The following is a 22,792-nucleotide window of genomic DNA, read 5'->3' as shown; positions in this document are numbered from 1 at the left end:
ATAGACTGACTGAGATTTGGCCCTTAGATTCTTTGTTCTTCTAAATGATTTGTTGTGTACAAAAACAAACGTATTGTGCAGAACGTTTAAGAAGTTTTGTAACTAAAATCTTGTACAGGTAAGCTCTCGTAGTCGGTTACTAGTTTGAGGAGCCATCATCTTCATCTTCAGCGTCATCATGATCTCTCCTGTGGACATCCAGCTTCCATGTCCCATCATCCATTTGAACCATCCCTTTGTTTGCAAGACACCTCCAGGTACTTGGCACTAAGTATTCGTCTTTCAGAGCATCTAATCCTTTATTGACCAATGAAACATCTCGACCAACCTCCAGCTTGAATACCCCAGCTCTGTCTTGCATCCCTGCAATGCCGTGCAGGTATATCTCCAGGTTGTGGTAGTTCCTAAAGTTTAGAGACCGCTTGAGATACGTCGAGTTCAATGTATTGATCTCGAGCACCTCGCCTACTTCTGCATAGAGTAAGAGTGGATAATGTGGTGCGACATCTGGAACATTTACTATTCTTAAGATGTTTAGTGGTTGGAGTGAGTCGACGATTTTTTTGAAGTCTTGGTCCCCAATTCTAGGACACCCGAAAGCAAAAACTGTGATAGGGACTTGGTTTCTCTGAAGACTTGTATTGTTCTTGTTTTTTCTGGCATGGACAAGATCTGCAGCTGCTAGAGTTGACATTACTCCGCCCAAGCTATGCCCTGTGAAAGTGATGCTTACTTCTTCGTTCTTGTAAACTTCTAACAATCTCTTGAGCTCTCCTTGTACCTGAATGAAACCGAAACCAAGACACAATGGAATTCCATTTGTAGCACACCATAAGATCTCTGACCTGAACTGAATGCACAATGCAGTGATAAAAGAGAAAAGTGAAGGACCTGTTCTCGTGCGCTAGTCGTGTCATAAGGAGAATTAGAATCAGAAGCGGTGTAGACATCGAGCCAGCCACTTCCAACACGAGGCACGACTTTTGGATCGGTTACCGGAAAAACAGAGATAGCCGACTCAAGCGGAAAATCAAAATCGTTAGCCCATTCATAAGGCTGAAGAGTTCCTCTCCAAGCTACAACAATGTCTCTCCTCCCTAACATCGCCTTCCCTTCGTCTGTAGCAACCGCTATGTAACCCATCCAGTTAGTCTGCACGCGTGATGCATCCTTTGACAAAGACTTGACGATGAAACAGATTGGTAGCTTTAGCGAAGCTGTTGCGTAGATGTACTTAGTCACATTGTACCTGAGAATCAACCACTGGTGCGTAAAGGTTTACGTCGTTGGAAACACAAAGATGAAACCTTTTTGGATTTGTAGGCAAGTACGTACCTGAAAGGGTTGGCTTTGAGGAAGCCAGTTCGAGCAAAGATTTGTCTCTTAGAGTAATAACAATCACCGGCGTATCTTGACTTACGGTCCCAGTTAAAGGCGTCGTAACCAACCTGAGCCATCTCACCGTAGTGAATGATGTAGCGACGAAGATCCGGGTCAAGTGGTTCAAGTAGGCCTTGCCATTTGTTTACGCCGCTTAGCTCCTTCCATCTCTTTGGTATGCCCTCTAACATGTTTGCCTTTGTTTTCTTTTCACAAACCTTTTCTCTCTTGTTCTTGCTTTTTGGATAGCAACATTGCTCTCGCTCCTTGTGTGAATGTTTTTGGATAATGCGTGAAGGAAAGGGTCCTTAATTGCATGGCCCTTCACATAAATAGTGCCGATTTAAAGTTTTTGTTAAGTGTACGCATGTTACGATTTGAAAAAGAGTTAACAACATTCAAGGTATAAATTCGATGATGATGACGGTTAAATCAACGTTTAAAACATGTATTTGTTAGTTACATAGAAATCAAATTAATTAAGGGCAAACCCATCATCTCTGTCTAATCTGATTCGGTTTAACCAAACCGGAAACATCTATCCAGAAACCGAAGCAGGGCCTAATGTCGTCCGGGTGCACTTGTGTCCTTGCTCTTTACCCTGAATCATTCTTGAAGATGTGTACCACCATGTCACATCAATGGTTTGGAACCTGAAAACTGCATTTCTCAAGAAATATTGCGAGACTCATCTGGTAAAAACAAAAGGAACAGAATTCACCAGCCAATCCTACCGGTACGCTTTGCCAGAACAATTTGTTCGATATCTTAACCCTGCCTCAAGACCATCATCTTCAATTTCTGTCATTCTTCTCCGTAGATGAACCGTTCTGATAATATAGGGAGAATCATATTGCATAATCCAATAATCAGCCAGAGTAAACTTTTCTTCCTGAACAGTATCCATGGCTTCTTCCATATTAATGATTCTCTTTTCTTTCTGAAGGAATGACTACAGGCATATTCATGTCACATTTGAGAAAAAAGGTCCAGAAGCTAAGGAGGCTTCGGGAACCAAGTCTTGAACCACATCCGAGTAGAGTTCCAACTGTCATGAACTTGACTCTAAACATCATGGTAAGAATTACAAGGGCTAGAACAAGTATTCAAGTACCTGGAAGATAATTTCTCCAACCTTCAGCCTCAATACTCTTGGTTCGAAAATTTGTATTTTCTCCACAGAAATGACAACGACAGGGGTCATTCAACCCCAAAGTTTACAATGGAAGGAACAACCATCTTCGGAGAAACCAATTCGCACGAGTGCTAAAATGAGCAGACTTCCTGCAAAATGCCAATAAGAATAGAAAACTTCAGTTTCCATGGGAAAAGTAAGGACTTCTGGGGAAACAGACCCATACATTTTTAATATCAATCTTTCTTCATATTTGGCCATTTGAGAAATAAAGAAGATATTTCTGTGCTTGCACCTTTATTTAAGCCACGCTACTAGATATCTCATGATTTCGTTATAGAATTCGTATCCTTAAGATGAAGAAAAAAAAAGAGTTCATTATATCAGAAAACACAATGCAACTCTGTACCGTAACTAGACAAAAAGAAACCAAATTCTACGACTAACTCTTAAACTTACGTATCTCTGCATATTATTAGGGGTGAGACAGAAGGAAACTTGTTCCATTGGAACTGCAACAAAATGCAAAATCTGTGACCCAAGAAAGCAGCCACAGGACTGAAGCTTATATACCAGAAACCATACTCATTTCCTAAAATCCAAACATAACAAAACATATAAAAATGCTGAATGTACTTAGAAATTCTAACCTGACCCTTGTCGTTTTGATTTGCTTTGTCTTGATAGCTTCAGGACTATGTTCCGCCAATGCCTCTGTGTTCGACCCACGCAAAACCCTGAAGAAGCGGTTCGAGAAGTGGCTTCAAACCCACGGGATCTTGTATGGAGGAAAGGATGAGTGGATGCTAAGGTTTGGGATATACCAGTCTAATATCCAGCTGATTGACTACATCAACTCCCTCCAGTTGCCCTTTAAGTTAGCAGATAACAGATTTGCGGACATGACCAACTCTGAGTTTAAGGCCCATTTTCTCGGGTTGAACACGTCTTCCTCGAGGTTACACAGGAACCATATGCCGGTTCGTGACCCAGCAGCAGTCAATGTCTCGGCGGCTGTGGACTGGAGGAAACAAGGTGCTGTGACTCCTGTTCGAAATCAAGGAAGATGCGGTATGAAAACATGCTCTTACGCAATTCCATTATAAACATAAGACTTTGCAAACATTCAGATGACAATCTGATTGCGTTTTCCATATTCTTGTGCAGGAGGTTGTTGGGCTTTTGCTGCAGTGGCAGCTATTGAAGGCATCAACCAGATAAAAACAGGGAAGTTGGTATCTCTCTCAGAACAACAACTCATAGATTGTGATACCGGCACTTACAACAAAGGCTGTAGCGGCGGATTAATGGAAACAGCATATGAGTTCATCAAAACCAACGGTGGACTCACCACCGAGACCGACTACCCATACACAGCCGCAGAGGGTACCTGTGACCAAGAAAAAGCTAAAAATAAGGTAGTTACGATTCAAGGATACCAAAAGGTAGCACAGAATGAGGCGAGCCTACGAATCGCTGCTGCTCAACAACCAGTGTCAGTTGGAATCGACGCTGGTGGGTTTATCTTTCAGCTCTACTCTTCTGGTGTTTTCACAGGTTACTGTGGATCAAATCTCAACCATGCAGTGACTGTTGTTGGATACGGAGAAGAAGGCGGTCAACAATACTGGATCGTAAAGAATTCATGGGGAACTGGTTGGGGTGAAGAAGGCTACATACGGATGGAACGTGGTTATAGCCAAGAGACGGGTAAATGTGGTATTGCTATGCTGGCTAGCTATCCCACACAGTGAGTCCACGAATCTCCGGAAGCTTTAGAGCCTTTTCCTTTCCGAAAACAGAAAACTAATATGACAACTCTCTCTGTATGACAATCTGCAATAGCGCAGCTAAAATAATTAATTACGATTGTGGAATAAAGTACCAGGGATAATTGAGAATCAGGGTACTGTCAACAGGATTCCAAAGATAAGATGCGATTATAAGGAAAAACATGTGTTTAGTCTTGGATATAATACCTGCCCATTTAAGCACACAAGATTCGCTTGAACCATTGAGATGCTTTCTCCTTAACGCATCCCGTTTGATAACCTGCTTCTTATAACAGTACGTTTGGCATCGAGCCTAGTGATACTGAACAGACACAAGGCTCTCAAGGACAAAGAGAAATCTCACAAGATAAAAATATAAGCTAATTCTTACGATCTCACATAAGTCCTCCAGATAAAATCGTCCTCAGTTTCCAATGATCTCCCTATATATGGTGATGCCATCATCTTTCCACACTACTATATGCTCACTTGACACTACAAAAACTCCACAAAAGCTTTCAGGAGCTTGCAGGTGGAGCGCACAAGATATGGAGACAAACGGATCACAGTTATAAAACAAAATCTGTTTAACAAGAAACAACAAAATTTCCCAAATTCGGGGGTATGAATTACATTCCAGTATCGTAACGGTATCTATTCTTACAAAATCTTAAAACCAATCTGATGACTACAGGAAATACCTAAGACCTCAGTTCAGAGAGCCTTTGTCTAACAGTACAAGCAAGCTTCCATTCACCGATGCTAATCAGACGCTCGACTACTTTTTGCCTAACCTTGATATATGGTATAAACCCTCTATCAGTCATTCTCATCACCATCTTCCCTGCCAAAATGTATTCCCTAACCTCTAGGCAACCCTCGACTAGTACCTCATAACTCTCAAATTCCACAGGGTAATCTCTACTTTCTACAAACTCGATCATCTCAATGGCTTTCCAAATTTCCCTGTTTGCTCTTAAAGCTGCTGCTACTTTTGTCAGCATCCCTTTCCGTGGAGAAATTCCAGCTTTGCTCACCATCTCTTTGACAGTCTTCACGACATCGCTAGTCTTTCTAGCCAAACACATTGAATTAATCACCGCCCCGTAACTTTCCAAATCAGGAATACAACCAGCCTCACCCATTTCCTCCACAACTCTAACCGCCTCATCCAACTTATCAACCGCACAGAGTGATGACACTAAATAGTTGCAGGTTCCAGTATCAGGACTATATCCGATCAATTTCATCTCACTAAGAATATCTGCAACAGACTGGGTTCCTCGTCGCCGTTCAAGCCAAGCATTAGACAGAAGGAGGTGAGTCTGAGGATTAGGAAGACAGCCAGAACGAAGAGTGCGTTGAAGAATCGCGAATGACAAAGGAAGTGGATCGGAACTCTGAAGACAGTAAGTAAGAAGGCTGGAGTAGACAATCTTAGGCAGGGAACGAGGCCTCACGGGCACAAAACTTTGGAGGATTTCGTCAATGACTCGGATTCTATGATGATGTTGGAAAGCAGAGAGAAAAGAGAATAACTTTGAGTTTTGGTAGGGTTGTTTGAGCGAAACAACAAGATGAGGGATTTGAAGATACTCCTTTGTTTCGACAGCACATTTTATAGCCTTTTCAACCGCTTCAAAGGAAGAGATTGACCGGAAAAATGGAACGCAGGTATCAAAGGACCGAGAATAAGCAAGAGGTTTTCGCAAACGTGTCAATCGAAATGCCATTGATCTCAATGACTGTAAAATCATTCAACTTGACATCTGGGAAATGCCTCGCAAACCTGGAACAGAAAGTAAAAATACAATCATTCGAATAATGAATTCAAAAATCTCAACGAACGTATTGGGTTACAAGGTCGATGATGACAACTTCTCAATTGGCCCCATTAAAAGACCTTTTTTTTATTGACGAAAGCATATTTTCTGGAAATCGGGAGAGTCATACCTGAATGCTTTTTAGACAAGTCCAAGCTAAGCCCAGGAAGATTGTTCAGGTAACTGCAGAGAGAGCGACGAAAAACGAGATTTTCCTTCACAGGGGAATATCATCGAACCACTGGACGGCAAGATGTGGAGAGTTCGAGTGACAGACATTGGCTTGACAATTAGAAAATCGGATCAAACTGAGTAACAAGTAACGACATATTAATCTGAAAAAAATCCAATACGTCCTCCACAGATTTGATGTGTAGCAGAAAGATGGTTTGGAGAAAGAAAGATGAGCAAGGAAGGAATCTATTGGATTGAGAACGATATATCAGCTTCTCTTGATTTTGTGTTTTACGTGTTTTTAAACCTAACCGGATATATATTCAACAGGTTTACGTTCAAACCGAAAACTGGTCGGTTCAACCGATAAGTTTTTAAATTTGGACCTAAAGATCACTAACGATTTTAATTCATCCTATAAACAATTATCAAATTTTATAGACACCAGTTAACAATTACAAGACTTTTTCTCTAGTCTGCCGTTATATCTCGTTCTAACACCGTTAAACCGTCCATTACATAATGCATACTCACACAACACAGGAAAAACAAAAAAAACTAGCTTTAGATAGTTCAAAGAATATAAAGCATCCAGTCCCTTTTTTTTTTCTTTGGGTTTAAACTCTAATTTTTTTAACAATTACTCTATATTCTAAATCAAAACACTTATGAAGTCTTCATTGCCAAATTCCAAAACTTATAGCATACTTATGAGATAAATTAAGGATTTTAAGATTGCAAGATGACCGTACAATATGAGTGAATTACCGTACAAGTTTTTACTACTTGCAGGTAATATATAAAGTACACCACGAATTGCATTAGCCATTAGTAATAAGAAAAACATCAACAATATATGATTAAGCCATAAAAGCAACTACGTACGAACAGGCTTTGTATCGATTAGAACTTAACAGTGAAACATTATAGTATTAATTAGAGTGGGAGATAATGTTGCTTAAACCCATTAATCACTGCATAACATTGTTGCCTTTGATCTTGCTTGAAGTTTTCCCAGCCACCTTGCAAATTCCTCGATGTATATCCACCATTAATAATCTCCCGATTCACAGCAACGCCATTGTTGTTAACACTAAACCCTCCCGATCCACTCGAATTTATCGCTAATCCGTTTTTGTTGTTATTGTTGAATACAGTACGTTGATTATTGTCCCAACCAATGAGAGGTTGATTATGAACCAAGCTTTTGTACAGCTTGAGCTCCTCACAAATCCTCCTATACTCTCCGTAGGAGCCAAGGACAGGATCTTTCTGTCTCCATAGTGCTTCCCATGTCAAAGATTCAGAGAGCTTTGTACGGTCCTCTTCACGTACTGTCCGTACCATTTTCTGTACGTTACTAACACCAAAGACTTTGTGCACGGCCTGAAACTCTTTGGTCTTGCGGGCCGGGAAATAAGGGGATAAGATGCATTCGTTGTTGCATTTCTTCCTTTGGTGTTTGCATGAAGCACAAGCTTGATGCGATGATGAGTTAATAATGGAGTTGTTGTTGTTGGTGTTGTTGTTAGAGTTCCTTTGCATCATGTCATGTCCCTAGCTATTAGTTAAAAAAATTTGAAATTTTAGAACATATATACAATGTTAGTGATTGGTCAGGTTAAGACACTGATTATATCGAAAAGGTAAGAACTAAGAAGGATCGACTAGATCATTAATTTAACGAAAGCTAATATTGACTACATTTTTTTCTTTCAACAAATGTACTAAATGTTATAATATAGCAAAAACTATTCACATTAAAGCATAAAATTATGGGAGTCACATCTACGTATATGCATGGATCTGGTAGACCAATTGAAACAAGAGAAAATATATATCTCACAAGAATAAGACTATATGAACATAATTTCGAGAAGGGTCATACAAACGTCTTACCTCTTTCCGTTTCCTTCATTTGAAGGTTAATAGGAATTGGAGATATGGGTTTATATTAATAATAACCAGGGATATTGGTAGATGATTAATATAATTATTTTTATTGTTATTTTGAAAAGAATTAAAGAAAGGTGTATAATGGTGCAAAAAGAGCCTACTGAGCATGAAAAGATTGTTTGGTTAATGAAAGAAAAAGGTGTTTGGATGAAGATTATGAGTTTTTTAGGTTGCCCATGAGGGCCATGACAAAGGACAATAACAACGTAACTACGAAATCAATAAACGAAACGAATTTACACTTTAATTTTACCAATCGAACTTTAATTTTAAAAATAAAAATCATAGTCAAAATCTTCTACAGTGTTTAACAAAGTTGTACAGCAATACAATTTATAATTAATCACAATCGAAAGACGTCTATATTTTAGAATCAAAAACCTAAAGCTAGTTTGAACCGTTATGGCCTAAATTGCGAAAACCATAATATGTTTTACTTTAATAATTTGATGAACGTTGAGTTTTTTTTCATATATATTATATATATATCATCAACTATATAATTCCAATAATAATGAAATATGCAATCGATGACGATACGTATGTCTGATAGCAAGAATGATGGTTGTGTGGAAACAGGAAAGTAGGTTTTCAGAAAGAATATTAATTCCATATCTCATATGGAAAAATGTGACAGATAGGCTAAGATAGCCAAAAACATAATCACTTGAAGCAAGTTCTTGGTTCTTCTTCAGTTACAAAAAAAAATAAAAAAAGAAAGGTTCTTGGTTCATTTCGATCCACGATGATGGGGACAAATAAGTTGGGGACTTTATGGAAGATCCAACGGCTGAGATTGAACCACAAAGTTGCAGAGTAGGCAGATGACAGATGTGATCCAAATCTACACAAGTCAAATGTAAATGACAAAGGAGACCTTATCAGCATTTGCACTTCCCGAGGAAAAGTTTCATTTAGTTAAACTTAAAAACTGTTATATCCCTCTTTATCTAATTATATAACAAATCATTAGTTGTAGTTATAACAACAAATCAATTTTGGTTGAAGCAACTTATTCAACTTCTCTTTCTCTGCAACATTTCTTCGCGGGACATTGAAAAATTGGTGATCATCGCAAACCTGAACCCTCCGTCGCTCGAGATATGTCCGATAATCGCGCTCTCCGGCGAGCCCATGTCCTCGCCAATCACATACTCCGGTCACCTACTCTGCCGTCGAACCTCTCCCTCACCCGTGAGGTATGTCTGCAATACTCTCCGCCGGAGCTCAACGAGAGCTACGGATTCGAGGTCAAGGAGATGAGGAAATTGCTCGACGGTCACAACATGGAGGATCGGGATTGGCTTTACGGGCTCATGATGCAGAGCAATCTGTTTAATCGGAAAGAGAGAGGAGGCAAGATTTTCGTGTCGCCGGATTACAATCAGACGATGGAGCAGCAGCGAGAGGTCACCATGAAGCGGATCTGGTACTTGCTCGAGAGAGGAGTCTTCAAAGGATGGTTGACGGAGACAGGTCCTGATGCTGAGCTCAAGAAATTAGCTCTGCTTGAGGTTTGTGGGATCTATGATCACTCTCTCTCCATCAAGCTCGGCGTTCATTTCTTCTTGTGGTATGTTTAAAGTTGTACATCTTCGTACACATATACTTCTATTTTCACGTCAAGACTTCTAATCTAGTTTTGATTTTTTTTTTTTATCAAATTGTTTAAAGAATGATATATTCTAAAAAGACAAGCTTGGGATTGGAATTTTTGTTTCTAGTTTCGGTAAAGGAATGCTAAGATTCATTAGTTGATTGCAGTATAGTGGTTTCGCCTTTTTGGTTAAACCTCTCTTCAAAGTTCATATGACATGACTAGTCTGTGCTTTGGTCGATGATATACAGTTGTGAAAAAAAAAATCACTAGATGTGTCTCTGAGGATATATATGCAAGTTATTTAGTGTCCTGTATATTACGGAACAGTGTTAGCCTCATAGTTACAAGTTTTTTTTTCTGTGGTATTCAGGGGTAATGCTGTAAAGTTTTTTGGAACAAGGCGTCACCACGAAAAGTGGCTGAAGAACACTGAAGATTATGTTGTCAAGGGTTGTTTTGCAATGACTGAGTTAGGCCATGGAAGCAATGTAGGGATATTTCAGTTGTTATTGTCTCCATATGCAAACTATATATGTCTTGGTGATCGTCTACAGCTATATTGATTTCTATATATATTTTATCTTGATTTAGGTACGAGGAATTGAAACAGTGACTACTTATGACCCAAGAACTGGGGAGTTTGTGATAAACACTCCTTGTGAATCTGCTCAGAAGTATTGGATCGGTGGGGCAGCTAAAGTAAGTAATCTTTATACTTATCTTTGAGTGTTGCAAAATCCTCTTTTCTAGTTTGGTTTAATATCATTTAGTTTCTCCTCCTGATTTATCATATACTGACTTTGTATTAACTTTTGGTTGTTCAGCATGCAACCCATACAATTGTGTTTTCACAGCTTGATATAAACGGAACCAACCAGGGGGTTCATGCCTTTATCGCGCAAATTAGGGATCAAGATGGCAACATATGTCCAAACATCCGCATTGCCGACTGCGGACATAAAATTGGATTAAATGGTGTTGACAATGGCCGAATATGGTACTGTACACAACTCAATGTTTTGTAATTTTACTTTATGCTTAAGTGTGTTAGTTCATGGAGGATTTTACTACGATCATAGGTTTGATAATCTTCGAATTCCAAGAGAGAATTTATTAAACTCAGTTGCTGATGTTTCGCCTGATGGAGAGTATGTTAGCGCAATTAAAGATCCTGATCAGGTAAATGCTAAACATTGGAGCTATTTTTAAGATACACTTTACTATCCTTGTCGAAGTGAAGTGACAATGTTTCCAATTTTATTTCAGAGATTTGGAGCATTCATGGCACCTTTGACCTCTGGCCGAGTCACGATTGCATCTAGTGCAATTTATTCTGCAAAGGTACATATTTAAGTAGTTTCATTTTGGATCTCTTATAAATAAGACATTATGAGGTAGGAACCTGACTGTTTCAGGAATAATGTAATGGATTAATATTATTACTGTGGCAGGTCGGATTAGCTATAGCTATAAGGTACTCATTATCGAGAAGAGCCTTCTCTGTTACAGCCAATGGTCCTGAAGTCCTCCTCCTTGATTACCCAAGTCATCAAAGGCGACTGCTACCACTCCTAGCAAAGACGTAAGTTTCTGTATGAATCAAGCCTTTATGATTAACCTCTTGGTTGCTAATCTTTAACTGTTTCTTATTAATTTGTAGATATGCTATGAGTTTTGCTGCAAATGACTTGAAGATGATTTACGTGAATAGAACACCTGAAACCAACAAAGCCATCCATGTTGTTTCAAGTGGGCTCAAAGCTGTCCTCACCTGGCACAATATGCGAACACTTCAGGTTAGAACAAATATACTACACAAATCTTTATATGAGAAAGCTCCTAGAAGCCATACTGAGGTTTTTTGTTTTTTTTTTTTCTTAAGGAATGTCGTGAAGCTGTTGGAGGGCAAGGTGTGAAAACAGAAAATCTAGTTGGTCAGTTGAAAGGTGAATTTGATGTGCAGACTACATTTGAGGGTGACAATAATGTATTGATGCAGCAGGTAGGCTAAGCCACATAATTGTGAACGTTATCTCCTTGTTTTGACCATTCAATGCGGCTGATTCGTTATTCTGTGAAATTTAGGTGAGCAAAGCACTTTTTGCTGAATATGTATCGTGTAAGAAGAGAAACAAACCTTTCAAAGGATTGGGATTGGAGCACATGAACAGTCCTCGTCCTGTATTGCCAACTCAACTCACTTCTTCTACCCTCAGATGCAGCCAGTTCCAGGTTATTTGCCGCCTCATAATATTTTCCGTCTTAATCATTTATTTAGATTTTTTGTTAGACATCTCTCATACTTTGTCCCTGCCAGACAAATGTGTTCTGCTTAAGAGAGCGAGATCTTCTAGAACGATTTACTTCTGAAGTTGCGCAGCTTCAAGGGAGAGGAGAAAGTCGAGAGTTATCTTTCCTCGTGGTTAGCATTTTTGCTCACATAATTCTTTTTAACCTTCAGTTCGTTCTTCAATAATGGTGTCTTGCTCTTTTTCTACTTTTCATCCGTGCTCGCAGAATCATCAAATCGCAGAGGACTTAGGTAAAGCTTTCACTGAGAAAGCAATACTGCAGACTATATTGGATACTGAGGCCAAACTATCTGCTGGCCCAGTGAAGGTAAGTAGTTATGGAAAAGCAGAGCTTTGTTCTTTATGTAGTTATTCTGTAGACTAGTACTACACTAAGACTGAAGACTAGCAGAGGAACTAAACTAATCTGACCAGCCCCATTTGTTTGATGATAGGATGTGTTGGGTCTAGTAAGATCAATGTACGCATTGATCTGCTTGGAAGAAGATCCATCGTTGCTGAGATATGGTTACCTGTCAAGGGACAATGTTGGAGATGTGAGGAGAGAGGTTTCTAAGCTGTGTGGAGAGCTTAGACCTCACGCTCTTGCACTCGTCACTTCGTTCGGGATTCCAGACGCTTTCTTGGCTCCGATTGCATTCAACTGGGTCGAAGCCAACGCTTGGTCTTCAGTTTAGTACTTGCTATCTCTTCCAATAATTCCACTTCTCTTAAAAAGCTGTATTTCCATATATCTTTAAAGCTGTTATATGCTCTTGATAATAATAATACAGGGTAAACTGTCCAGACAAAGGTTTGTTAGGTCATCTCCCCTAAAATAAATAATTATTTCCCTTCTGGGATTTGCTTTCTATTAAACGTTTTTAATGTTTCTTAAACCGGACATGATCCTATTTAATCTCGTAATCTATAAATTGAATTGGTTACAAGAAGTAGAAAAATAAATAATACAGTACTATATCTCAGCAGATGTTTTGGCCAAGGGAACAAAACATGTAAATTTTTTTGGACTCATGAAAGGAATCATGTAGAACTGTAGAAGTCAACACTCAACAGCAATTGAGAAACAAAAAAAGAAAATTCAAATAGTTTTCTCTCCCTCCCTCCTTTCTCTGAATGTTGTGAAAGTGAAACCCTATTTCGGAAATGAAATCGCGCTTTCCGGCGAGCCCAAGTTCTCGCCAATCACATACTCCGACCACCTTTCTCCGCCGTCGAACCTCTCCCTCACGCGCGATGTATGCTTGCAGTACTCTCCACCGGAGGAGCTCAACGGGAGCTATGGATTCGAAATCAAGGAGATGAGGAAACTGCTCGACGGACACAACGTGGAGGAGCGAGACTGGCTTTATGGGCTCATGATGCAGAGCAATCTGTTTAATCGGAAAGAGAGAGGAGGCAAGATTTTCGTGTCGCCGGATTACAATCAGACGATGGAGCAGCAGCGAGAGGTCACCATGAAGCGGATCTGGTACTTGCTCCAGAAAGGAGTCTTCAAAGGATGGTTGACGGAGACAGGTCCTGATGCTGAGCAAAAAAAGTTTGCTCTGTACGAAGTTTGCGGGATCTATGATTACTCCATTATCGCCAAACTCGGTGTTCATTTCTTGCTGTGGTATGTTCACATGTTTTATGCCTAACTCACATCACCGCATATTGTTCCTCTTGAGTTTCTCATATTGGAGAGATATTGTCCTAATCTGGGTATTGAAAACTATGAAATTTAGCATTTGGGAAATTCATATGGCATGTTTAAGTTCAGGGGTAATGCTGTTAAATTCTTTGGGACAAAGCGCCACGATGACAAGTGGCTGAAAGACACCGAAGATTATGTTGTCAAGGGATGCTTAGTAATGACTGAGTTGGGCCATGGAAGTAATGTAGGAATATTATTAGTGTCCTTTTACACATATGCAAACTCGTATGTATTGGTGATCTTCCATAATTGGTATTGATTTCTTTTGATATAATGCTTTCAGGTGAAGGGAATTGAAACAGTGACTACTTATGACCCAAGAACTGGGGAGTTTGTTATAAACACTCCTTGTGAATCTGCTCAGAAGTATTGGATCGGTGAGGCAGCTAACGTAAGTAGTTAGTATACTTAATTCTTAAATTCTCCCCTCTGATCTGACATATAAACTGACTTTTTACTATTCTTTTGGTTTGTTCAGTATGCAACCCATGCAATTGTGATTTCACAGCTTAACATAAACGGAACCAACCAGGGGATTCATGTCTTCATCGCCCAAATCAGGGATCAAGATGGCAACATATGTCCAAACATCCGCATTGCCGACTGTGGACACAAGATTGGTCTAAATGGTGTTGGCAATGGCAGGATATGGTATTGTACACCACAACTCACTGTTATGTAACTGTTAAGGGTGTATCCTTCATTGAAGATTTCACTATGTTTATAGGTTTGACAATCTTCGAATTCCAAGAGATTATTTATTGAACTCAGTTGCTAATGTTTCATCTGATGGGCAGTATGTTAGCGCAATAAAAAATCCTGATCAGGTAAATTGCTAAATCCAGTTTTCAGATAAACTTGAAAATGTTTCGGAGTTGCAGTGGCAATGTTTTCATTTTTGATATTTCAGAGATTTGGAGCATTCTTGGCCCCTTTGACCGCTGGTCGTGTCACGATTTCGTCAAGTGCAATTTATTCTGCAAAGGTATTGATTCATTTTAGTAGTTTTATTTCAGATCCTAACATATACATTTTGTGAAATCAACTTGACTATCAATGATATTGATTAAGATTCTTACTATGGCAGCTGGGATTAGCTGTTGCTATAAGGTACTCGCTATCGAGAAGAGCCTTCTCTGCTGTAGACAATGGTCCTGAAGTTCTCCTTCTTGATTATCCAAGCCATCAAAGACGACTTTTACCACTCCTAGCAAAAACGTAAGTAACCACTATGTTTTCCCTCTTGGAAGATTATTATCTCTTACTGAATTTATGTATTCTGTACCCTAGATATGCTATGAGCTTTGCTGCTAATGACTTGAAGATGATTACGTGAAGAGAACACCTGAGACCAACAAAGCCATCCATGTAGTTTCAAGTGGGTTCAAAGCTGTTCTCACTTGGCACAATATGCGAACGCTTCAGGTCTCTAACCAATACTTTTATGCAATTATATATGAGGAAATCTCATACGGGCCATACTGAGATTATATATTTTTCAAGGAATGTCGTGAAGCTTGTGGAGGGCAAAGTGTGAAAACAGAAAATCGCGTTGGTCATTTAAAAGGCGACTATGATGTGCAGACTACATTTGAAGGTGACAATAATGTTCTGATGCAGCAGGTAGGATAAGGAACATAATCAATGCTGCAGCTTTCCTCTTTTTTTTTGTTTTCTTTTTTTGTATTTTGACCATTCAATGTGACAATCGTTCTTATGTGAATTTAGGTGAGCAAAGCACTTTTTGCTGAATATGTATCTTGTAAGAAGAGAAATAAACCATTCAAAGGATTGGGATTGGAGCACATGAACAGCTCTCGCCCTGTATTACCAACTCAACTCACATCTTCTACCCTCAGATGCAGCCAGTTCCAGGTCATAATTCATATGCCTACTCAAGAATATTTCCATCTTATCATTTACATAGATGAATTCAACTTTTTGTTAAGCATCTCCTGTATTTGTCCCTGGCAGAAAAATGTCTTCTCTTTAAGAGAGCGAGATCTTCTAGAGCGGTATACATCTGAAGTTGCACAACTTCAAGGGAGAGGAGAAAGCAGAGAGTTCTCCTTCCTTTTGGTTAGCATTTCTTCTCACATAACCTTTGGTTGCGTTTCTCATATACTAATGGTTCTCTGCTCCTTTTCTACATCTCCTCTGTACTTTCAGAATCATCAACTTTCTGAAGACCTAAGCAGAGCTTTCACAGAAAAAGCAATTCTGCAAACCTTTTTGGATGCTGAAGCCAAAATCCGTGCTGGCTCCATTAAGGTAAACATGATTATATAAACCTGATGTCATGTGTTCGCACAAAAACACCCGTAGATTATAGACAATGTCAGAGTAAAGAACTGTTACGTTACAGGGTTGATCTGTAGACTGTAGAGTGAAGACTACAAGAGGAACTAAACTAATTGCCTCATTGCGTTTGATGATAGGATGTGTTGGGTCTAGTAAGATCAATGTACGCATTGATCTGCTTGGAGGAAGATCCATCGTTGCTGAGATATGGTTACCTGTCAAGGGACAATGTTGGAGATGTGAGGAGAGAGGTTTCTAAGCTGTGTGGAGAGCTTAGACCTCACGCTCTTGCACTCGTCACTTCGTTCGGGATTCCAGACGCCTTCTTGGGTCCGATCGCATTCAACTGGGTCGATGTCAACGCTTGGTCTTCAGTTTAGTACTAGGAGTATAATCTCTTCCATAATTCCAAAGTTTCTAGTTGAAGCTGTTTTATTGTTGTCAATGTATCCCGAGGATTTTAGTCTCAACTTTTGACATTTCACAACACAAGATTTTGGAATGACAATATACTATCCTTCCTTCTTGACGTTATTCCTCTAACGAGCCACTCGCGGCGACATAACTTGATAAAAAAAAAAAAATTGCGTTACTCGCAAGTTGAAATCACTGGAAGCTGATCATACGGGGGTATTTCCGTCTTTTCTGTGAATAACAAACTCCCCATCGCTGATTTTGAAATATGAAGTTGAGAGTGCGAGTAGTCTCACTTTTTATTTCGCTTACCAACAAACATTCCAGAGAGAAAGAGAGAGAGAGAGCATGAAAAAAGAGAGAGGAAGAAGAATGAGGCCAGGAGTAGAGAAGAAGATATCTCTGGAGGAATACGTTGATTTCTTCAACTCTGGAAAGTCCATCGACTTCACCATCGCCTACCTCAATCAGGTTTCTCAACAACGATTAGATTTCCCGTCTGATTCGATAGTCCTCCTGATCAGTTTCTAAACTCCGACTGGTGCCTTTTGTTTTCTCTGTAGATCGTTCATATGCACGGTTTCCGAAAGCTGCACAAATCTGCTAAGGTAACCACCGATCATCTCTTAAATCTCTGTTGAATTACGTAGAAACAGATTTGGGAATTCCGTTCTCCTCCTCCTTTTCCCTCTCCGTTAGAATCTCGTTTAGTAACTTGAGTAATCCGATTTCGTCGTGAGTTTCCGATAATCCTCCGCAACAATTTTCTCTGCGAATCGGTTAATTTGGTTCTCATATTGTTTTTTTTTTTGTCTCCAACGACGATCGGCTTTTACCAGAAAATTGTAGGTGAAGCCGTGGACGCACTGGATCTACTAGATCTCTCTCGCTCAACTCTGAAACAAACCGGAGTCTCTTCATCAGCTACCCAAACGCTCGACGAAGTAATAACCGACATCGAAGCTCTCAAATGGCAGGAATGTTGCCTCACCTCACTCCAGATCATCAATTTTGATGAAGTTACTCGAGCAGGGGCCGCCAAACCCAAACAGAAATCGAACAAGAGAAAGATTGGAAAAGAAAAGGCGAAGAAGATTAAGAAGAAGAAGAAGAAGAACTCAAAGAGCATATCAGATCTGTGAATGAAGCAGCAGCGATATCCTCCTACGTCGTAACCACTCTCTGAATATTCCAATTAAGGTTTTTACTGTTCCATAATCTCACCGTTCAAACTGTTTTTATATCTTTTTCTTCTTTTCTTGAGAGTTTGAGGAGTAGCTTTACGACCATTGCATGCTCTTTATAGATTGGATTGGTGAATCTTAGATACATTATGTGCATGAAAGATATATAGTATCAAGGCGATGTTATGATGATAAATATCTTGTGGTCATTGCTTTATTGGCCTTTGTGAGAGATCGATTATTGGACGCCTTTTTTTAATGTTGCCACTTTGTGAAAAAAATAAATATTGGCTACCTATTTTTTAGGTGGTAGGACACTAAACACTGAAAAATTGTGTGTTGCTTGCAGTAATTACTCTATTCGACTCGTTCAATATATGAGCTTAATGCAAATAGAAACGTATAGTTAAAGTAACCTTAAAACATAACCAATTGAGCTTAAATTACATCAGTACATAGTTTTTTGGGGTTATGAACTTACTTAAAAGCACGTACAGATATAAATAGTACGCAAAAATATAATAATAAGTGAAAAAAATTACTCACATCACATGATAGAACAAGCATTAGGATTCTCATCGCTAAACTTAGAACCAGTCTGGTGGCTGAAGATAGAGGCATGAACAGGATGGTGCTGATAAGAAGAAAAGTCGTTGCTATCGTAACCATGCTTGTAATAATTGTAAGAAGAAGTCGGGACCGGTGCGTGGTGGTTGATTGGGCCGTTGCAGCCGTGAGGGTTGTAAAAGTAGCCACCACCACCGTTGTTACTGCTGCTTCCGCCGCCGAGGAGGGAGCTGTGGTCGGGGTTAAAAGGAAGCTGCCATAGCTCAGCTCGCCGACCCGTTTGTCTAACTTTCTTCAGAACCTTCTTCTGATCGGCGTAGCCAGTCACCGTGACTTTCTGCTGCACCATGTCGATTTCTACCTCATCCACTCCTGTTTGCCATTCAACATTAATTGATCACTTTTTCTTAAAACGTTTTTGATATTTTCATGCAACAAAATTTCTACCTCATCCACTCTTATTGATATAATTAACTTCTCTTAATGTATATATGTGCGATCTAGTTTCGATTCACAGAGAGTATATAAAAGCAATTCGTTAAAGATCAAACAGTTTTCACCTCTCATCTTTTGAAGGGCAGCTTTGACTCTGCTCTCGCATCCCACACAATCAATGTGGACTCTCATTTCAATGGTCTGAGGATGGATCAGAGATTGTTAGATATTTACATACAAGAAAAACATGCAAACATGTATATGAACTGAAAAAATCAGTAATTTATCATCTTTTAAACAAAATCAACATAATTTGTCTTACCGTCATCTTAAACTTTTGTTGATGATTATGGAATGTAAGTAGTCAGATCAAAATGAAGTCTGCGATGAATATTTTGATCGATGAATGGCATCGGCATGTGCAATATATATAGTCTTCCTTGCTCTTCACTTCAAGCTTATGAACCTACTTTATTGATTTAAAATAATAAGTTTTCTTTGTTAGAACCATTTAACAATTTGGGGAGCATTTATTATTTTGCACCGACCTTTTTATTTGTTTAGCGTGTAGATATGAGTTGGGTTGGGAAGAGGTTGCTTCATATGGGCATCCACAACGAACACTTGTTCTAGTTTCGATTTATATTTTCGGTATTGCATGTAGTTTCGTATTCCAATATATAAGAAAATAATATAAATATTCCTCCAAATATAGAAAATGGTTTAGTACTGATCTCTTTATGTAATTCTTGGAAAACAACGTATATATCAACAAATTAAAAGTGGTGTTGTTTTGTTAGTATACATCAGTAATGGGTTCCCATTAAATGCTTTTTAAATTACAGGTGAACAAAGTATTAACGGAATTTGTATCTATAAGAAAGATAGTTAACTTAAGATATATAAAAGAAATGAATTTGATCGTCATTGACCTATATTGGTTGTGAATGTCAAGGATGAGAGAGCAGAGTTGACTTTTAAAATCGATTGAACGTAAACTTGAGAGCAAAGCATGGACGAATGACACTCAGTGATTAGCGAGCGACACTGACGGATCTTGTCCATATTAGCCGACCAATAATGTTCATCATAACCGTTCTTTCTCAAAAAAAAAAAAAATGTTCATCATAATCAAATTAATTTGTGCTTAACCGAACAAGAGTTATATGTTGAACCGGTTTACAGAATTTAAATTTCGTGAAGGAATGTGGGCTTCAAGTCAAATATTGTTAGGAATCGTAAGTAATATACTTAACGGACAAACCTATCCTTAAACCTTGAGGCAGGAGGTAAAAAGTATTTTGGGAATATTTTAAATTTTGAGGTAGTACATTAAAGTTCGGATTAGTTTAAAAGGAAAATTAAACGGTGTTCCTCAAAAAGGAAAAAAAAAAAACAGAGTGAAAACGTCTCCAATCCCTAGAATTTCAAAGAGCCCATAATAAATAGTCAGAGAACAAGAAACATGGCAGAATATAAAGAAGAACAATTATAGAAACCCTAATTCAAGAATATAAGTGGTGCCTTGTTGCTGAAGAAACCCAGTGTCCATTAACCAAATCGAGATGCCTCCTCATACGTTCAAGTGAGTATTCGCACTTCTCGTTGGTCGTCTCAAAGTAAACTGAGAAAAAATTGCCTCTCCGGCCGGTGATGTAACCGACCCACCACGCGTCTAAGTCGAAAGCATCAACCTTGTCATCGCGGTGAAACGTCAACGGCTGAGATAATTTGGGAGGCATCGGACGGAGCTCGTCGGCGGAGATGATTTCGATGAGTGGCAGAGGATCTTCACCCTCCGTCACAAGATTCTTGTACTTAACCTTGTACAAGTTTCTGTGGGGAAGCTTCGACAATACCTTGGCCTCGAAGTAAGACCCCACGTAACCTTCTTCTTTGCTGCATACTTCCACTTTATCTCCTTTCACGAACTCATCCATTGTTGATATTTTTTCTTTGATCGATACAATTTCTCTGATTTGTTGTTTTTTTTTTTTTTTTTGAGCAGACGAAAACAGGGCTTGATGTATTTATAGAAGATTCGTATATATCCATTTTTTTCCTAATCTCATTCTTTCCTTCTTTCTAAATTTTTCCTTTTTTTGTTTTCGGACTGTTGTTCTCCTTTTTGTTTTGTTTTGTTTTTTCCTTTTTTGAAATTTAAAATTAAAAAATAAACGGAAAACCATATGATTAACTTGATTAGCCAATTAGGAATCGTATTACTTTAGTAGTCAATTACACGAATTTAAATGTATATTCTCACTGGTATCTGATAAAATACCAAAATAGCGTAAACCGAGATAATTTTGGTACCATGTGCATATTATATTGGGCCATACTATAAGCCCACAATGATATGGATAGCTAAGTAGAAAGTAGTGAAGGGCGTTACATGTTAATCGCAAATTTCTTCGATGGCGGCAACAATTGAGGCCGACGGCGAACGGAATTCGTATAGTGGTTGTAACACCCCGATCCGCCGGATTGGTTGTTACTAAAAATCAATTCTGTTTATTTAAATTAAACCATCATTCCTAATTAAGCCAAATTCTAATCTCTTTTTAATTTCTTTTTAACTCTGACCAAGCCCATTAATCTAATCTATTAAGTCCAGTCCAGACTAATCTAACTTAATATAAATACCTCTGATCTCTCATCCACTTCTAAAATCCTAGTCTCTTTATCTTCTCTCTTTTTCATCACTTTTTCTCTTAAACCGCCGTTCACTTCTAAGACGATTTCCCGGCGATCCGTGAAGCTCCACGTGACGTATAATATATCAAATCGAAGCCTCGGAGTCGAACCTCCCCCTTTACATTGCAAGATGTGTGCGCCTCTAACTCCTCCTCCTCTTGAATCCGAACCCAGTGATGGTGGATCTCCACTTCGTCCTCCTTCTCCTATGCCATCACCTCCTTCTATTGCTCGCCCTTCTGTGCCAAGGTGAGGACCCTGTGCTTCACCTTCTCTTTCACTCCTGTCCATAGTAGTTAGCATTTTCTTAGGTTAAGTACTAGATCTGTGTGCTAGGGTTAGATTACTAGAACCTGGTTCCTTGTTGATTGATTGTTGATGATTGCTGGTTGTTGGAGGAAACTTGACGACTAAACCTGAACTTGGATCTAATCTATGAAATCCTAAAATATGGATTGATTGTGTTTGATCTGGATTACCTTGTTTGAGATAGTCTAGGTTGTGTGATATAGATCTGTTAGGTCCCCGACCCCTTCTGTGGTGATTGGGCGGTGTTTCTTGCTGGGCTAGTGGCTGGATTGGGCTAGTCCAACGGTGAGCGGAAGGTACGCCGATCCTTCCGGAGTCTGTATGGCTGGAGGCCTGTCTGTGTGACCGCCTTGTGACCCTTTCTGTGTGAATGGGGGGTATGTCCCTTTCTGTAGTGATTGAGGACGACTGAGTGACCTTTACTTGTTGAGATCCATTTCTGTGGTGAATGGGTGACCCCTTTCTGTGGTGATTGGGTGAGCGGAGTGACATTGTCGATGAGACGGTGATGCTTTCCTCAATGGGTTAAGGTTTCTTTGTTACTTGGTAGTTGATTGTAGGGTTACCCTTGTTTGCTAACTTGACTTAGGATTACTCACCCCTCCTCCTTCCTTGCTTTTATTTTCAGGTAGATCAGCTATGTCTATATTGTTGATTGTTATCTGGACGTTTTTGAACCTGGGAACCTGAGGCTTACCAGAGGACTGGGGTCCTTAACATGCCCTATTTCTCCGGTTTTTCTAGGAAACCTGGGATATGGATGTTACAGTGGTGGTCCTTTCTAAATCAGGTGTTTTTCGTGTGGAAAAGGCTTTGTTGATGCCGTCAGTATAAACAAATGGTCATGTTCTAATTACCATCGTGGGGCCTTGTATATTAGAGATCATTCAAAGGATGTAGGAAGTGGGGTTTGTTCATAGCCAGCCGTACGTAACATGCATGTGTTATAAGAGCAAAACAGTGCAATCATATGGTTATATGTTGGGAGAGCCCTCGAGCTACTTTTTTGACGCATAATTAATATATAAAAGTCAAAT

At 39.3% G+C, this 22,792-nt stretch overlaps 9 protein-coding genes across 9 annotated transcripts; 4 read left to right on the top strand and 5 right to left on the bottom strand.

Moving 5' to 3' along the window:
* Window positions 1–139: 139 nt before the first annotated feature.
* LOC18994246 (phospholipase A1-IIalpha) lies at window positions 140–1,586 on the bottom strand. The gene is made up of 3 exons (XM_006417878.2): window positions 1,336–1,586; window positions 892–1,249; window positions 140–781 (listed from the first exon to the last, which is right to left on the bottom strand). Exons 1-3 carry the CDS (start codon window positions 1,569–1,571, stop codon window positions 140–142), a joined length of 1,236 nt encoding a protein of 411 aa, XP_006417941.1. The 5' UTR covers window positions 1,572–1,586.
* A 1,552-nt stretch (window positions 1,587–3,138) lies between these two features.
* On the top strand, window positions 3,139–4,309 carry LOC18994245 (ervatamin-B). The gene is made up of 2 exons (XM_006417877.2): window positions 3,139–3,586; window positions 3,683–4,309. Exons 1-2 carry the CDS (start codon window positions 3,139–3,141, stop codon window positions 4,267–4,269), a joined length of 1,035 nt encoding a protein of 344 aa, XP_006417940.1. The 3' UTR covers window positions 4,270–4,309.
* On the bottom strand, window positions 4,048–6,517 carry LOC18994244 (pentatricopeptide repeat-containing protein At1g06270). The gene is made up of 3 exons (XM_006417876.2): window positions 6,241–6,517; window positions 4,495–6,076; window positions 4,048–4,351 (listed from the first exon to the last, which is right to left on the bottom strand). The coding sequence occupies exon 2, from the start codon at window positions 6,042–6,044 to the stop codon at window positions 4,989–4,991; it is 1,056 nt and encodes a 351-aa protein (XP_006417939.2). The 5' UTR covers window positions 6,045–6,076; window positions 6,241–6,517; the 3' UTR covers window positions 4,048–4,351; window positions 4,495–4,988.
* Window positions 6,518–7,220: 703 nt separating this feature from the next.
* On the bottom strand, window positions 7,221–7,832 carry LOC18994243 (LOB domain-containing protein 2). Its single transcript, XM_006417875.2, has one exon. It carries the CDS (start codon window positions 7,830–7,832, stop codon window positions 7,221–7,223), a length of 612 nt encoding a protein of 203 aa, XP_006417938.1.
* A 1,399-nt stretch (window positions 7,833–9,231) lies between these two features.
* Window positions 9,232–13,024, top strand: LOC18994242 (acyl-coenzyme A oxidase 3, peroxisomal). Its single transcript, XM_006417874.2, has 13 exons — window positions 9,232–9,813; window positions 10,211–10,328; window positions 10,432–10,539; window positions 10,665–10,837; window positions 10,920–11,019; window positions 11,107–11,181; window positions 11,292–11,422; window positions 11,501–11,636; window positions 11,723–11,842; window positions 11,926–12,072; window positions 12,158–12,262; window positions 12,358–12,459; window positions 12,587–13,024. The coding sequence occupies exons 1-13, from the start codon at window positions 9,344–9,346 to the stop codon at window positions 12,827–12,829; spliced, it is 2,028 nt and encodes a 675-aa protein (XP_006417937.1). The 5' UTR covers window positions 9,232–9,343; the 3' UTR covers window positions 12,830–13,024.
* A 281-nt stretch (window positions 13,025–13,305) lies between these two features.
* On the top strand, window positions 13,306–16,636 carry LOC18994241 (putative acyl-coenzyme A oxidase 3.2, peroxisomal; the record flags this gene model as incomplete). Its single annotated transcript, XM_024152326.1, is given in 15 exon segments — window positions 13,306–13,356; window positions 13,358–13,767; window positions 13,915–14,032; window positions 14,132–14,239; window positions 14,327–14,499; window positions 14,576–14,675; window positions 14,759–14,833; window positions 14,936–15,066; window positions 15,139–15,173; window positions 15,176–15,273; window positions 15,352–15,471; window positions 15,577–15,723; window positions 15,823–15,927; window positions 16,018–16,119; window positions 16,287–16,636. Coding segments are annotated over 15 exon segments (2,016 nt in total), but the record flags the coding sequence as incomplete, so codon positions are not given.
* A 263-nt stretch (window positions 16,637–16,899) lies between these two features.
* On the top strand, window positions 16,900–17,705 carry LOC18994240. The gene is made up of 3 exons (XM_006417872.2): window positions 16,900–17,034; window positions 17,127–17,171; window positions 17,403–17,705. The coding sequence occupies exons 1-3, from the start codon at window positions 16,912–16,914 to the stop codon at window positions 17,703–17,705; spliced, it is 471 nt and encodes a 156-aa protein (XP_006417935.2). The 5' UTR covers window positions 16,900–16,911.
* Window positions 17,706–18,294: 589 nt separating this feature from the next.
* Window positions 18,295–18,977, bottom strand: LOC18994239 (heavy metal-associated isoprenylated plant protein 28). Its single transcript, XM_006417871.2, has 2 exons — window positions 18,875–18,977; window positions 18,295–18,686 (listed from the first exon to the last, which is right to left on the bottom strand). Exons 1-2 carry the CDS (start codon window positions 18,939–18,941, stop codon window positions 18,295–18,297), a joined length of 459 nt encoding a protein of 152 aa, XP_006417934.1. The 5' UTR covers window positions 18,942–18,977.
* A 1,277-nt stretch (window positions 18,978–20,254) lies between these two features.
* LOC18994238 (DUF724 domain-containing protein 2) lies at window positions 20,255–20,689 on the bottom strand. Its single transcript, XM_006417870.1, has one exon. It carries the CDS (start codon window positions 20,687–20,689, stop codon window positions 20,255–20,257), a length of 435 nt encoding a protein of 144 aa, XP_006417933.1.
* Between the last annotated feature and the right edge of the window lie 2,103 nt (window positions 20,690–22,792).

Source organism: Eutrema salsugineum, unplaced genomic scaffold (genome assembly GCF_000478725.1).
Source record: "Eutrema salsugineum unplaced genomic scaffold, Eutsalg1_0 scaffold_5, whole genome shotgun sequence".
Classification (NCBI taxonomy): domain Eukaryota; kingdom Viridiplantae; phylum Streptophyta; class Magnoliopsida; order Brassicales; family Brassicaceae; genus Eutrema; species Eutrema salsugineum.
This window is presented reverse-complemented; position numbering and strand designations above follow the sequence as displayed.

Coding starts and splice junctions, on each gene's coding strand:
- LOC18994244 (XM_006417876.2), bottom strand. CDS start 6,044: ATGATTTTACAGTCATTGAGATCAATGGCATTTCGATTGACACGTTTG.
- LOC18994245 (XM_006417877.2), top strand. CDS start 3,139: ATGCTGAATGTACTTAGAAATTCTAACCTGACCCTTGTCGTTTTGATT. Junction 3,587..3,682: donor TCGAAATCAAGGAAGATGCG/GTATGAAAACAT, acceptor ATTCTTGTGCAG/GAGGTTGTTGGGCTTTTGCT.
- LOC18994239 (XM_006417871.2), bottom strand. CDS start 18,941: ATGAGAGTCCACATTGATTGTGTGGGATGCGAGAGCAGAGTCAAAGCT. Junction 18,687..18,874: donor TGCCCTTCAAAAGATGAGAG/GTGAAAACTGTT, acceptor AATGGCAAACAG/GAGTGGATGAGGTAGAAATC.
- LOC18994238 (XM_006417870.1), bottom strand. CDS start 20,689: ATGGATGAGTTCGTGAAAGGAGATAAAGTGGAAGTATGCAGCAAAGAA.
- LOC18994242 (XM_006417874.2), top strand. CDS start 9,344: ATGTCCGATAATCGCGCTCTCCGGCGAGCCCATGTCCTCGCCAATCAC. Junction 11,020..11,106: donor CAATTAAAGATCCTGATCAG/GTAAATGCTAAA, acceptor ATTTTATTTCAG/AGATTTGGAGCATTCATGGC. Junction 12,073..12,157: donor TCAGATGCAGCCAGTTCCAG/GTTATTTGCCGC, acceptor TGTCCCTGCCAG/ACAAATGTGTTCTGCTTAAG.
- LOC18994243 (XM_006417875.2), bottom strand. CDS start 7,832: ATGATGCAAAGGAACTCTAACAACAACACCAACAACAACAACTCCATT.
- LOC18994240 (XM_006417872.2), top strand. CDS start 16,912: ATGAAAAAAGAGAGAGGAAGAAGAATGAGGCCAGGAGTAGAGAAGAAG. Junction 17,035..17,126: donor CCATCGCCTACCTCAATCAG/GTTTCTCAACAA, acceptor TTTTCTCTGTAG/ATCGTTCATATGCACGGTTT. Junction 17,172..17,402: donor AGCTGCACAAATCTGCTAAG/GTAACCACCGAT, acceptor GGCTTTTACCAG/AAAATTGTAGGTGAAGCCGT.
- LOC18994246 (XM_006417878.2), bottom strand. CDS start 1,571: ATGTTAGAGGGCATACCAAAGAGATGGAAGGAGCTAAGCGGCGTAAAC. Junction 1,250..1,335: donor CTCAAAGCCAACCCTTTCAG/GTACGTACTTGC, acceptor GTTGATTCTCAG/GTACAATGTGACTAAGTACA. Junction 782..891: donor CGACTAGCGCACGAGAACAG/GTCCTTCACTTT, acceptor GGTTTCATTCAG/GTACAAGGAGAGCTCAAGAG.